The sequence below is a fragment of the Rhinopithecus bieti genome, unplaced genomic scaffold, assembly GCF_001698545.2.
Source record: "Rhinopithecus bieti isolate Rb0 unplaced genomic scaffold, ASM169854v2 scaffold_10017, whole genome shotgun sequence".
Lineage (NCBI taxonomy): Eukaryota > Metazoa > Chordata > Mammalia > Primates > Cercopithecidae > Rhinopithecus > Rhinopithecus bieti.
In genome coordinates this window covers 753,456-767,426 of record NW_016806314.1, presented here as the reverse complement: position 1 = coordinate 767,426, position 13,971 = coordinate 753,456, and the positions used below count along the sequence as shown (strand labels likewise).

The 13,971-nt window shown below is 39.7% G+C and overlaps 1 protein-coding gene across 5 annotated transcripts in view; it reads right to left on the bottom strand.

The window, feature by feature from the left end:
- EPS15 (epidermal growth factor receptor pathway substrate 15) overlaps nucleotides 1-13,971 on the bottom strand; it is a 131,612-nt gene that overhangs the window by 31,261 nt on the left and 86,380 nt on the right. For all 5 annotated transcript variants that reach the window (XM_017875436.1, XM_017875435.1, XM_017875434.1 and 2 more), the window contains 7 exons: nucleotides 11,101-11,262; nucleotides 9,712-9,909; nucleotides 7,502-7,705; nucleotides 5,071-5,184; nucleotides 4,086-4,176; nucleotides 2,692-2,727; nucleotides 804-937 (listed from right to left, as the gene is read on the bottom strand). In XM_017875436.1, the coding sequence (XP_017730925.1) occupies nucleotides 804-937; nucleotides 2,692-2,727; nucleotides 4,086-4,176; nucleotides 5,071-5,184; nucleotides 7,502-7,705; nucleotides 9,712-9,909; nucleotides 11,101-11,262 (939 nt within the window). The remainder of the gene's footprint in view (nucleotides 1-803; nucleotides 938-2,691; nucleotides 2,728-4,085; nucleotides 4,177-5,070; nucleotides 5,185-7,501; nucleotides 7,706-9,711; nucleotides 9,910-11,100; nucleotides 11,263-13,971) is intronic.

Here is a 13,971-nt window from a genome sequence, read left to right as displayed (position 1 = left end):
AAAAAAAAAAAAAAAAGCCAGTAAAACCATTCCTAATTATTGACATTGGGTAATGGATGCACGAAAGCTTGTTAAAATATTTCATTACATTATTCTCGTTTAAGTATTTCTAAATATCCACAATATGAAGATTTTTTTAAAGCCTCCAGATAAAAGAGCAACTAGCTATAGGACCTTAAACATGTTAATTTTTCTAAGTCCCAGTGTCCTTATCTTTAAAATAGGGATATCAACACCTACTTTGCAAAATTGATGTAAATATTAGAAACAACGAATGTAAAGCACACACCAGTACCTGGATCAAGCATGTGGTTATTAAATAGTGATTGTATAGGTATGTATGTTCTCAAGAGAGCTTGACATTTAATGAGAATTTGTACTTTGCAGAATTAACATTCCAGATGTATCTATGAAATAACATAAATGATTTTATTTTTCTAAGTTCTTTTAAAGTGATTTTCATTATTTCAATAATATACCAAACATTTCAGAAAAGTTTTATATAAGATTGGCTTATAAATTTCCAATCAGTTAGTATCCTCAATAGGATAAGATTTAGTCTCTTGAAAGATGAACATCACTTTTGACCCCGTTCAGTCATTCCAGTTAATTCCAGTGGGTAACCAAACTGTGAAATACCAGTCTGAACCAAAAACTAAATGAATTGGGACGAGACTGAAATTCTTATATGGCCCATTAGAAGTAATCTAAATGAGGGTTCTTTCATCACTATGTATTTCAAGAAACTTGCTTAGGACACTTATTATCCATTTAACTTAACAGTTTTTAATTCTCCCACTTACCGATGTAATATTGCTATTGTTGGCTGCATTGAAAGGGTCAGTGCTTGAAGTGGCAAAAGGATCAGTAGATTGCCTGAAGAAACAGTCTGATGCAAATGGATCTGAACCTTTGAAAGGATCACCACCAAATGGATCTAAAAAAATAAGGCATGAATATAAGAGACAAAAAAAAATTATTGCACTAAATTTCCCATCACTGAAAGGTATGATCAGTGCCTTAATTAAAAGGTAGTTTGGGGCCAGGTGCAGTGGCTCACGCCTGTAATCCCACCACTTTGGGAGGCTGAGGCAGGCAGATCACTTGAGATCACAAGTTCAAGACCAGCCTGGCCAACATGGCAAAACCTCTCTACTAAAAAATACAAAAATTAGCCAGGAGTGCTGGTGCGCACCTACAGTCCCAGCTACTCAGGAGGCTGAGGTGGGAGAATCACTTGAACATGGGAGGCAGAGGCTGCAGTGAGCAAAGACCTGCCACTCCACTCCAGCCTGGGTGACAGTAAGACCCTGTCTCAAAACAAACCAACAAAATCAACAAACAAAAAGACAGTTTGGGCTGGGTGCAGTGGCTTACACCTGTAATTCCAGCACTTTGGTAGGTTGAGGTGGACGGATCACTTGAGCTCAGGAGTTTAACAGCAGCCTGGCTAACATGGTGAAACCCTGCCTCTACTAAAAACACAAAAATTAGCCAGCCGTGGTGGTGCGTGCCTGTAATCCCGGCTATTCAGGAGGCTGAGGCATGAGAATAATCACTTCAGCATGGGAGGTGGAGGTTGTAGTGAGTCAAGATCACACTACTTGTACTCTAGCCTGGGCAACAGAGCAAGACTGTCTCAAAAAAAACCCCAAAAAGACAGTTTGAAATCCCGTAGAATCTCAGCTGAGTATTTTTTATTTCACAGACTCCTTTGCAATTTTGATAAAAGATATAGAACCTTTCACCTAATAAACTTACTTTTTTAAATTAACATATAATTTCAAGAGATCCTATTTTAAGTTTCCTTATTCTACGCTATCATAACTACAGAAAACACAATAAAACTTCTAAATGTATTTTCTCTCTGAGCTCAAAGCTAACAGCCAATAGTTTAGAACAGGTTTGGGATGCAAAACTAAATGGTAAACAAGATTTGCATTATTCTAATGAAAATTCCCAGAAAAGAGTATCTTAAAAGCCTGATGTTTTAGTAATTCTTCAAGATCCCCTTCCTCTAATCGCATATGTGGGCTATAATCACAGGAAAACAAAATTACATTCTAAATCCCGAAGTAGTATAGATCATTATGCTCACCAAACCTTTAGTTAGTAAGGAGGAATCAGAATAAATATTAAAAGCACCAAAGTCTAAACACTAATGTCATTTTTAAAAAAGTAAACCTACTGGGCACAGTGGCTCATGCTTGTCTCTCATTGCAGCACTTTGGGAGGCGGACGTAGGAGGACTGCTTGAGCCCAGGAGTTTGAGATCAACCTGGGCAACACAGTGAGACCCTGTCTCCACAAAAAATTTTTTAAAAAATTAGTCAGGTGTGCTGGCATGAGCCTGTAGACCTAGGTACTCAGGAGGCTGAGGCAGGAGGACTAGTTGAGCCCAGGAAGTCAAGGCTGCAGTGAGCCATGATCACACCACTGCATTCCAGCCTGGGTGACAGAATAAGACCCTGTCTCAGAAACAAAAAACACCAGAAAAAAAAAAAAAAAAAAAGAAGTAAAAGTAAAGCAACAATTTATTAAGCAAAATCTCAAGAATTTACTACTTTCTTTCTGAAAATGCCAGGCACATAGAGTATCTTACTGGGGCTTCAGTTTCAGACCCAAATAACATAAGTTTATTATTAAGCAGAAATGAATGAAAGCTAAGATGAAACTCAGTAAGATACTGACCGATTTTTCCAAAAGGATCATCCTTGAAAGGATCACCTGTGATAAAATAAACAGAAAGAAATCCAAATAATAATATTTACTGTGATGACACCGTTACTCAAAGGGTAACTTTAAAACAAAAGCAAAGCAAAGTTTATTTCAATAACTTCACTTCAAAGTAGATAAAATAAGGAATGTCATTGACCTTATTAAATGTACAGCCAACTATACTTACCCTTGATCACAAGTTGAGGTTACAGATGGAGGAGAAGACATTACAGCAAAAATTTTACTAACAAAACCTCTACTCTTCACAAGAGTACTGGGAGGGTGTTATTATCACCAGTTCAGAAATAAAGATACTGAGCTTTACTGAAGCAAAAAAAAAAAAAAAAAAAATTCTTACAGGATTGAAGAGTCCAGAAATAAATCCTTACATTTATGGTCATTTGATTTTTGAAAAGAGTACCAAGAACATAAAATGGACAAAGGATAGTCTTTTCAATAAATGGTGTTAGGACAACTGGATATCCACATGCAAAAGAATGAAGCTTGACCCCTATCTCACATCACATACAAAAATAAACTCAAAATGGATCAAAGATCTAACTGTAACAGCAAAACTATAAAACTCTTAGACAAAGAGAGCATTAAATCTTTGTGACTAAGGTAATAGTTTCGTAGATAACACCAAAAGCACAAGTGATAGAAGAAAAAAATAGATAATTGGACTTCACCAAAACTGAATAAACACTTTTCCAAAAAAGACATACAAATGGCCAATAAGCATCTAGAAAGATGTTCAACATTAGTCAGCAGGAAAATACAAAGCAGGCCAGGCGCAGTGGCTCATGCCTGTAATCCCAGCACTTTGGGAGGCCAAAGTAGACGGATCATGAGGTCAAGAGATGGAGACCACACTGGCCAACATGGTGAAACCCCGCCTCTACTAAAAATACAAAAATTAGCTGGGTGTGGTGGCAGGCGCCCATAATCCCAACTACTTGGGAGGCTGAGGCAGGAGAATCACTTGAATCCGGGAGGCAGAGGTTGCAGTGAGTCAAGATTGTGCCACTGCACTCCAGCCTGGCAAAAGAGCGAGACTCCATCTCTAAATACATACATACATACATACATACATACATACATACATACATACATACATACATAAAGTTAGCCGGGTGTGGTGGTGGGTGCCTGTAGCCCCAGCTACTCAAGAGGCTGAGACGGGAGAATTGCTTGAACCCAGGAGGTGGAGGTTGCAGTGAGCTGAGATTGTGCCACTGCACTCCAGCCTGGGTGACAGACTGAGTTGGTAGGCTATTGAAACCGAAGCCTTAATCCTTAGTTTACATATTACAAAGCCTTTTTTTGGGTAAATCTATAATAGAAAAAAAAAAAAAAAGAATACTTACTGCCAACGAAAGGATCAGACTGGAAAAAATCCAAGTTTGTATCTGCAACTGGATCTGTCAGCGAACTTGAGTCTACATTAAATGGATCTTCCTAAAAATAATTTTTAATTACAATTTTTTTTTAGAAACCAAAGTTTTAAAAGGTACCATTTTAAAATAAAATAACACACATTCAGGTCATACACATGCTTTGAAAAAATCAACTGATGGGCCGGGCACAGTGGCTCACACCTGTAATCCCAGCACTTTGGGAGGCTGATGTGGGCGGATCACAAGGTCAAGAGAGAGAGACCATCCTGGCCAACATGGTGAAACCCCGTCTCTACCAAAAATACAAAAATTAGCTGGGCGTGGTGGCACATGCCTGTAGTCCCAGCTACTTGGGAGGCTGAGACAGGAGAATCACCTGAACCTGGGAGGTGGAGGTTGCAGTGAGCCGAGATCGCGCCACTGCACTCAAGCCTGGGCAACAAAGTGAAACTTAGTCTCGAAAACAAAAGAAAAATCAACTGATGGTAATGTAACAAATATTTCTCTAGTCATAAAGTACATTTAACACGTTTCTCTTTCCTTCGCCTAAAATAGTGTATAATTCATCTAAGGAAAACAGTGATAAGGACATTTTAAAAATATATCATTTAATTTTTAGAGATAAGGTCTCTCTACGTTGCCTAGTGCCTCCAACTCAGGCTCAAGCAATCCACCTACTTCAGCCTCCTGAGTAGTTGGGACTACAGGCACTTGCCACCACATCCAGCTATTAAGAACATTTATTTATTATTTATTTATTTTATATGTATAAATTCAAGGGGTCCAAGTGGAATTCTGTTACATCACTATATTGCCTAATGGTAAAGTCGGGGCTTTTGATGTATCTATCATCTGAATAATGTACATTGTACCCATTAAGTAATGTCTGATAATTCACCCCCTCCTATCCTTCCACCCTTATGAGTCTCCAATGTTAATATAAAATTATTTTTACCTCTTTTGAATGTCTGTTATTATCGAGTTCAGAACAAACTTTTTCAGTAACAGATGTAGTCACCTCATTTTCATCAGTCACACCAGAAGGCAGTAGTTCAGGACTACTTCTTGCCTACAAAATATTAACGCAAGTAGATTAACAATATACTTTTTGACTTGGCAGAGACAACTGACTAAAGATAACCAAAATTATTCAAAATAAAAGACAAGCAGAATGTATTCATCAAATAATTTCTCCTTCTATAATCTTTTTTAGGGAAATGGTGTCATCAAGCATCAAAGTCATTCATGTCAGAAACCTTCAGGTCATCTTTAATCATCAGTTAGAACAAGACTCCAACTCTTGCTCAGTCTACCTCTTACCTCTTTTTCAAATCCTTGCCTTCTTCTCCATCTTCACTGTCACTATCAGTCACTTACAGTATTATTATCTTTGGTTCCAATTACTATAGCAGTCTTCCTTCCAACTGCTTTCCTGCCTGCAATACGTGCATTTCCAATCTCTTCTCCTTATTGTAGCCAAACTAACAGCTCTAAGATTTGGATGTGATCATGACCCTTCTGGTTAAAATTCTTCAATGGCTTCCCATTGTCTTCTTCATTTAGATGAGTGGGTGAAAGACTTAAGAAGTAGTAGGGGCAGACTGGGTGCGGTGGCTCACGCCTGTAATCCCAATGCTATGGGAGGCCAAGGCAGGCAGATCACGAGGTCAGGAGATCGAGACCATCCTGGCTAACACGGTGAAACCCTGTCTCTACTAAAAATGCAAAAAATTAGCCAGGCGTGGTGGCACGCATCTGTAGTCCCAGCTACTTGGGCGGCTGAGGCAGGAGAATAGCTTGAACTTAGGAGGCAGAGGTTGCAGTGAGCTGAGACCGTGCCACTGCACTCCAGCCTGGGCAACAGAGCGAGACTCCGTCTCAAAAAAAAAAAAAAAAAAAAGTAGCAGGGGCAATATCTATTTTATACCACCCTTATCTATTTGAAGGATAACCTAGTAATCTGCCTTTTGCACTTGAAAGAATATTGTATAATCCATACATGACTGTACTGTGTAAATAAAATCAAGTCTGTTAACTTTTCACTTTTAATACCTCTCAAACTTTTATTCTTCTATTATCCCTTCTACAGTCTGACTCTCTAATTCGTTTTCCACATTTCTAAAAGTTAATCACATCACTTCTTGCTTAAAATTCTTCAATGGCTGTTCACTGTAGTAGGATAAATCCCCCAAAGCTTTAAGATGAATCTAAATTTCTCACCTTCTGGCACTTTCTGACCTAAAAGTGGTCATTTTTATCCAGGTACATGACAATCAACCATAGAATGTGTTTTTAAAATACACATATCTGGCTCTATCCCAGACACTAGTTCAGCAAGTTTGGGGAATCACCTATACTTTGATAAGCACCAGAGGTAATGCAGATGCCTACTAGGAGCGCCTCATCTCTTACCAATACCCTCTCCATCATCACAAGATATCCTTCATAACTTCTCAAGATTCTGTGCTGCATGTATTCTTCCACCTTGTACCTATACTAATACTGTTTTCTCTGGCAGGAATGTATCCTCCTCTTCTTAGCTTAACCCTTTCTCACTTGTCAAAGCTCACTTGCAAAGCTTTTCCCAACAAAATCTTTATGAACACCCTCCAAACTCTCCGATCTGAAAATTCTGTGCTTCCTTTAGTACAGCCCTCTAACACAGTGTTACACTACTACACTGTATGCTGCTCGAAGGAAAGATTGAGGTCTCTTGTCTCTGTAGCTCTTATGTAGTACAGCACTCTTGCACATAGTTGGTACTCTCCAAATAATTGGTAAATGAATGTCCTTAACACTATGTAAGAAAAATTATTATAGTTTTGGGTGAGGTACTTAAAAAAAAGTTTTACTTTACAGAACAAGTGTTTTAAAAACAGGCTCTATAAAAAATAAATTAGCTGGCTGGGCATGGTGGCTCATGCCCGTAATCCCTGCACTTTGGGAGGCCAAAGCAGGTGGGTCACTTGAGTTCAGGAATTCAAAACCAGCCTGGCCAGCATGATGAAACCCCATCTCTACTAAAAATACAAAACATTAGCTGGGTGTGGTGGCATGAGACTGTAATCCCAGTGTAATCCCAGCTACTCAGGAGGCAGAGGTTGCAGTAAGCCAAGATCACGCCACTGCACTCCAGCCTGGGCAAAAAGAGCAAAACGTCTCCAAAAAAAAAAAAAAAAAAAAAAACAGCTGAAGTTATCTTTTTATACTATACTAGTTAAAATGTACAATTGTTTGAATTAGGACTCACTCTCTGCCTCTAAAAAGGAAATCTCAATTGTTCTCACATGAGGCAAGGCCATGTATTTATATTAGATATAATGCCAATGAAACTTGGATCTGCACAAGGAAGTTGATTATGAAGGTTATGAAAGTATTAGACTCACTGGAGATTCCTGATGTATGGGCTCAGACTCTAGGTTGCTCTGGCCTTCAGTATGTTCATTAAGGTTGGCTGTTTCACTGCTGCTGGTGCTGAGGCTGCAATAATCTGTAGCTCCATTTACAAGAATGCTGTGTGGGCTACTGCACCAATTTAACGTATTATTATGATTTTCCAAATCTTTCATTTCCATCAGTTTCATTTGCATCTGCCAACACAAAGCGAGAATACAGAACAGAATTTATTACTCAAAAGACATGTAACATAAAAATGCCCTCCTCCACTTCCTGACGGGCTAGGTGTGGCAGCTCTTGCCTATAATCTCAACACTTTGGGAAACTGAGGCAGGAGGACTGCTTCAACCCAGGAGTTCAAGACCAGCCTGAGCAAGACGATGAAACCTCATTTCTACAAGAAATATAAAAATTAGCTGGGCATGATGGAGTGCACCTGTAGTCCCAGTTACTCAGGAAGCTGAGAAGGGAGGATCACTTGAGCCCAGAGGTCAAGGCTGCAGTGAGCCATGATCACACCACTACACTCCAGAGTGACAGAATGAGACCCTGTCTCAAAAAAATAAATAAAATAAAAATGGTTATACCCATAGACTTGGTCTAGGATACATTTGCTTCCTTTAAGAAGAATCCTCTGGGAATGCTACATGACTAAGAGGAAGGATTCAGTAATTTCTGACAATAAGTATTCCTTTTTTTTAAAGAAATTCAAAAAAAGAAAACAGTTTAAAGAATACCCACTCATCTGGCAGCATTCTCACTACAACTCTTTCAGGTTACCTGTTTATTGAGTACCTACATTAGGACAAGAACTGTGCTAAATGATAGGGATTTTTTAAAATGTGTAAGTTCCTGGACCAAAACCATCAGTCTGCTAGGAGAGACAGACATATAAGCAAATATGCAGGGAAAAATCTTATTACTGCTATAATAGAAATACAAAGTCCAACAAAAGCAGAATGCAGAAAATACCATAAAGAAATAAGAATTTAAGGTATATCTTGCATGATGAATGAGTAGGTAGGTACTCAGCTGCCAGATAATAGGGGGTAAGGAGGCACAAAAGTGAAGGACTTCATTCTATGTAATAACTGAGCACACTGGACTGGATTTTAGACGAACTAGATTTCAGATGTAGCCCTTTTCAAGGATATGTAACCATGAGAAAGTTACTTGAACTTCCTTGGCTTTAATTTTTTCAAATTCATAATGAAAGAAATAGACTCCATGATCTCTGTGTTTCTGTCTAATCATCCTTTTTTTTTTTAGTTTTATTTTTTGAGACAGATTCTCACTCTGTTGCCCAGGGTGGAGTGCAGTGGTGTGATCTGAGCTCAATGCAACCTCGGCCTCCCAGGCTCAAGTGATTCTCGTGCCTCAGCCTCCCAAGCAGCTGGGATTACAGGCAGGCACCACCATGCCCAGCTAATTTTCGTATCTTTTAGCAGAAATAGAGTTTGGTCATGTTGGCAGGGATGGTCTCGAAATCCCGGCCTCAAGTGATCCGCTGCCTCACCCTCCCAAAGTGCTGGGATTACAGGCATGGGCCACAATACCCAGCCCTATCTCATCATTCATTAAAACATTAGTCTTCATGTAGGGAAACCTGGAAATAAAAAAGCAAAGGATCTATACATAAGACCAACTATAACACTGCACATTTATCTACAGAAGGAACAATTTCCTTAAGAAACAAGCTTCCAAATTAGTAAATGTGAATTCAAAATTAGAATCACAAAACAGAAGAAACTAAGTTATTGTTTATACAATAAGCAACACTTATTGAACATTTATATACTAAGCACCATGCTAAAATGTCTTACAGGCTTTGCCTCATTAATCCTCACAGTGGCCTTAAGGGGTAGGGTATTTATTAATCCTCCAATTTTGAAGATGAAGAATCTGACACTAAGGTGATTTAGCTAGTAAGTGGCAGACCAGTACTTAAACCTAGACCATCCAGCCACAAAGTCCACACTCTTAATCACTACTCCAATGATAATCATCAGATAAATATACAAGATGTATGATAGTTTCAATATACAACAGGTGCCAAAAAAAAAAAACCTATTGTATAAAATGACTGAAAAATGAACAGTAAACCAGGCAAGAGGCTGAAGGAGCAGAAGTTGGAAAGTATAACTGACTAAAGGATACAGAGGATCCATTTGAGTATATTTCTTGCTTTACAAAGACTTACTGAACTAATTTCCTGTTGCGAATCTCGTAGGTGCTGCTGAAGAGGTTCCAGTTGAGCCTTCCCTGACTCTACACTCTCCTCCAATTCTGCTGTTTCTTGCTGTAGACGGCTCAGTTCTTCTCTAGCTTTTGCCAATTCTTCTTCATAAGTGGAGATCTGTGATTCCTGACTAGTTAATTCAGCTTTCAGAGAAGAGATCTATAATGTGAAAGTGAATGAGAAGAAATGGGGATTAAAAGAAGAGATGTCATTGAAATGTTCCAAAATGCAATACATTTATTTGTTTAGTTTACTTTACTATTTTGGTGGGTTTTTTTCTTTTTTTTTTTGACAGCAATAGCAAATAATTTATTTAATTGAGAGAGAGAGAGTCTTGCTATGTTGCCCAGGCTGGATTCAAACTCCTGGGCTCAAGTGATCCTCCTGAGTAGCTGGGACTATAGGAGCATGCCCAGCCATTCGCAGGCCTATTATGGTGTTTTATTGTTGTTGTTGTTTTATTTCTTTGAGACAGTCTCACTCTGTCACCCAGGCTGGAGTGCAGTGGCACGACCACAGCTCACTTCAGGCTCAACTTTCCCAGGCTCAGGTGATCCTTTCACCTTAGTCTCTCGAGTAGGTGGGATTACAGATGTGGGCCACCACGCCTGGCTTTCAAAAAAAAATTTTTTTTTTTTTTGAGACGGAGTCTTGCTCTGTTGCCCAGGCTGGAGTGCAGTGGTGTGATCTCGGCTCACTGCAAGCTCCACCTCCTGGGTTCAAGCCATTCTCCTGGCTCAGCCTCCTGAGTAGCTGGGACTACAGGCGCCCGCCACCGCGCCCGGCTAATTTTTTGTAATTTTAGTAGAGACGGGTTTCACCGTGGTCTCGATCTCCTAACCTCGTGATCTGCCCGCCTCGGCCTCCCAAGGTGCTGGGATTACAGGCATGAGCCACTGCGCCCAGCCGCCTTTCATATTTTTTGTAGAGATGGGATTTCTCCATGTTTCCCAGGCTGGTCTCCAACTCCTGGGCTCCAGAAATTTCCCCCACCCCAGACTCCCAAAGTGCTAGGATTACAGGTGTAAGCCACTGTGCCCGGCCAATTATGATGTCTTTTGATGGCTGGTTTTCGTAGAGAAGGCTAACTGGTGGAGGGATAGAGGAGAGTTGAAGGTATAGGCACATATTTCTAACAAAATCTGGAAAACAGTTCATTAACTGCCCTATTTCCTCTAAAGAAGGCCTATAATTTTGTATGAACCTTGCTCCATCGCCCCCACGAACCCAAATGCTGACTAGACTGCCAACTACCACCACCAATAACAAAAAGTAGAGAATGTTTTCATCTTAAGCCAGGAAAAGCAACTAACGTATAGATGCAGGCAGCAGGAAATAGCCAGATATTACCAGTTGGGCCTCCTCAGCACATTTCTTTCTGACTTCCTTGAGTTGCTCCTCCAGCTGGGCTTTCTGCTCATCCAGTTCATCAAGGAGTTCCTGTACCTGCTGTTTCTGGGCCTGTAGTTTTTGCAGATTAGTATTCTCCCTTTGAACTTCATCTTGAAGATCCTAAAATCCAAGAAAATTAATATATTTATTTTCTTTGTGGGTAGGGGAGGGTTAAGTTAGTAATTTTAAATCTGCCTTAAGAAAGAATAAAGTCTTATTGAGTATATTGTGTTGATGAGACTAGGGTATTTAACAGCTTTAAATACAATCTTTACTTGAGGACATCTTTCTTAGAATCCAAATTTAGATATTCAATTTGCTAACTCAAATCTGTCCTTGGACGTGTGATGGGCTTTGCTAACATGTTGAAAATAGAACTCCTGGAATTTCCCCACAAATCTGTTTTAAGCTCAATCTTTCCCCTCTCAGATTCTCTGGTCAAAAAAACCCCACATGGCATCTTCTTGGACTCTTTCTTTCACCTCTCATCTCTAATCTGTCAGCAAATCCTGTTGCAACCTTCTTTAAAATATATCCAGAAACTGACCACCTTTTTCAAACTTGGTCCAAGTCATTCTTATCTCTCTCTTGCCTTCTAATTGGTATTCCTACTTTCACTCATGCTACCTTTCAGTGAATTTCAGCACATCAGCTACTGTTAAAAACCTGTATCACATCATGTCACTCCTCTACTCAAAACCCTGAATTGTAGCTGGGTGCACTGGCATATGCCTGTAGTCCCAGCTACTTGGAAGGCACAGGTTTGAGGATTGCCTGAGTTCAGGAGTTCGAGGCTGCAGTGAATTCTAATCACGCCACTGCACTCTAGCTTAGGCAACAGAGCAAGATCCCATTTCTAAAAAAAATAATATTCAGCAAATGATGTCAGGCATACCCATATGGCAAAAAAAATTTCAAGTGAATCTCTAAATGACAGCAAACAGAAAAATTAATTATAGGTCAAGTGGGATGGTTCACGCTTGTAATCTCAGCATTTTGGGAGGCTGAGGCAGGAGGATTGCTTGAGCCCAGGAGTTTGAGACCAGCCTGGGCAACATAATGAGATCTGTCTCTACAAATATTTAAAAATTAGCCAGACATGGGCTGGGTGCAGTGGCTCACATCTGTAATCCCAGCACTTTGGGAGGCCGAGGCAGGCGGATCACGTGAGGTCAGGAGTTCGAGACCAGCCTGACCAACATGGAGAAACCCCATCTCTACTAAAAATGCAAAAAAAAAAAAAAAAAAAAATTAGCCCGGCGTCCAGGCGTGGTGGCACATGCCTGTAATCCCAGCTACTTGGGAGGCTTGAGGCAGGAGAATCACTTGAACCCAGGAGGCAGAGGTTGCAGTGAGCCGAGATCATGCATTGCACTCCAGGCTGGGCAACAAGAGCAAAACTCCATCCCCCCCCCCCAAAAAAAATTAGCTGGACGTGGTAGCATGTGCCTGTGGTCCCAGCTACTCGGGAGGCTGAGGTGGGAGGATCTCTTGAGCCTAGGAGGTCAAGGCTGCAGTGAGCTGTGATCATGCCACAGCATGCCCAGACTGGGCAACAGAGTGAGACACTGTCTCAAAAAAAAAAAAAAAGGAAAAATTAATTCCAGTTAAATTATGGATCTGAATATAAAAGCCTAACTTTAAAATGTGTAGAAGAAATGCAGATCTCAGTGTAGGAAAAGATTTCTTAAAACAAAACAAAAAAGGATGAACCATTTTGAAAATGTTATATTATTTATTCATCCATGTACATAGCAGACCTCATGCTTAATAACAAGAACTACAGAAATTTTTAAAAAGCCAGGCGCAGTGGCTCAGAGATTAGTAACTCCAAAGTATGTGTCAGCAGGAGGTGGGCAAAGATCTCAAAGAGGGTGAGGTAAAACTGAACACAAATTTCTAAAAACAGTATCTATTCAAAGGTCCCAATAGTCATTCACCAGAATAAGAATCTAAGAACAGAAGAGAAACTTAAAAGTAAAAGGTCTCTGAATTACTGCATAGGTTACACAAGATAGCACCATCATGATAATAGCCAACACTTTAAATGTTACTTACAATGTGCTAGGTTCTGTTCTAGGCTCTTCAAATATACTAACTTATTTATAGTCTATATGACAGATCTATCAATTAGGTACTAATATCATTCATATTTTACAGATGAGAAAACTGAAGCACTGATATGTAGGTAACTTGTCCAAAGTTAAAAATAGTAAGCTATGGATTCAAACTGGGTTGACTCTACAGCCTGAGCTCTTAACCATCATGTGATATACTATCTGCAGACTAAATGTCTCACATGTGTGTCACTATTTTTCAAATACATGCAGATGTTTCTGTGATTAAACACTGAACAATGCTTTCAATAATTGCTTTTATCTTATATTTTTTAACCAACTGGTTAGTCTAAAAATATGTTGCTTTCTTTAAAAAATTCCTTTAAAGCCCAGGCAGAGCAGGCAGACAAGAAGGGGAACTCAAAGGCAGCAGCTGAACGGATGATACTTGAGGAATTCGGATGATGTTTGATGAGTGTCATCAACTCTGCAAAGAAAGGCAGAAAGTGACCCTTGTGTCATGAATTGCTAACTCTTGCACAAAGGACTGATAAATGGAACTGTACAGAAAATTTAAGATGCAGGGACACTTGATTTCTGGAAGAAAACACAATTTCTGTATTTTAATTCAGTCCTTATTTTAAGAGACCTGAAATTGTAATATTGAAGGAGGCCGGGCACAGTGGCTCAAGCCTGTAATCCCAGCACTTTGGGAGGCCGAGACGGGCGGATCACGAGGTCAGGAGATCGAGACCATCCTGGCTAACACGGT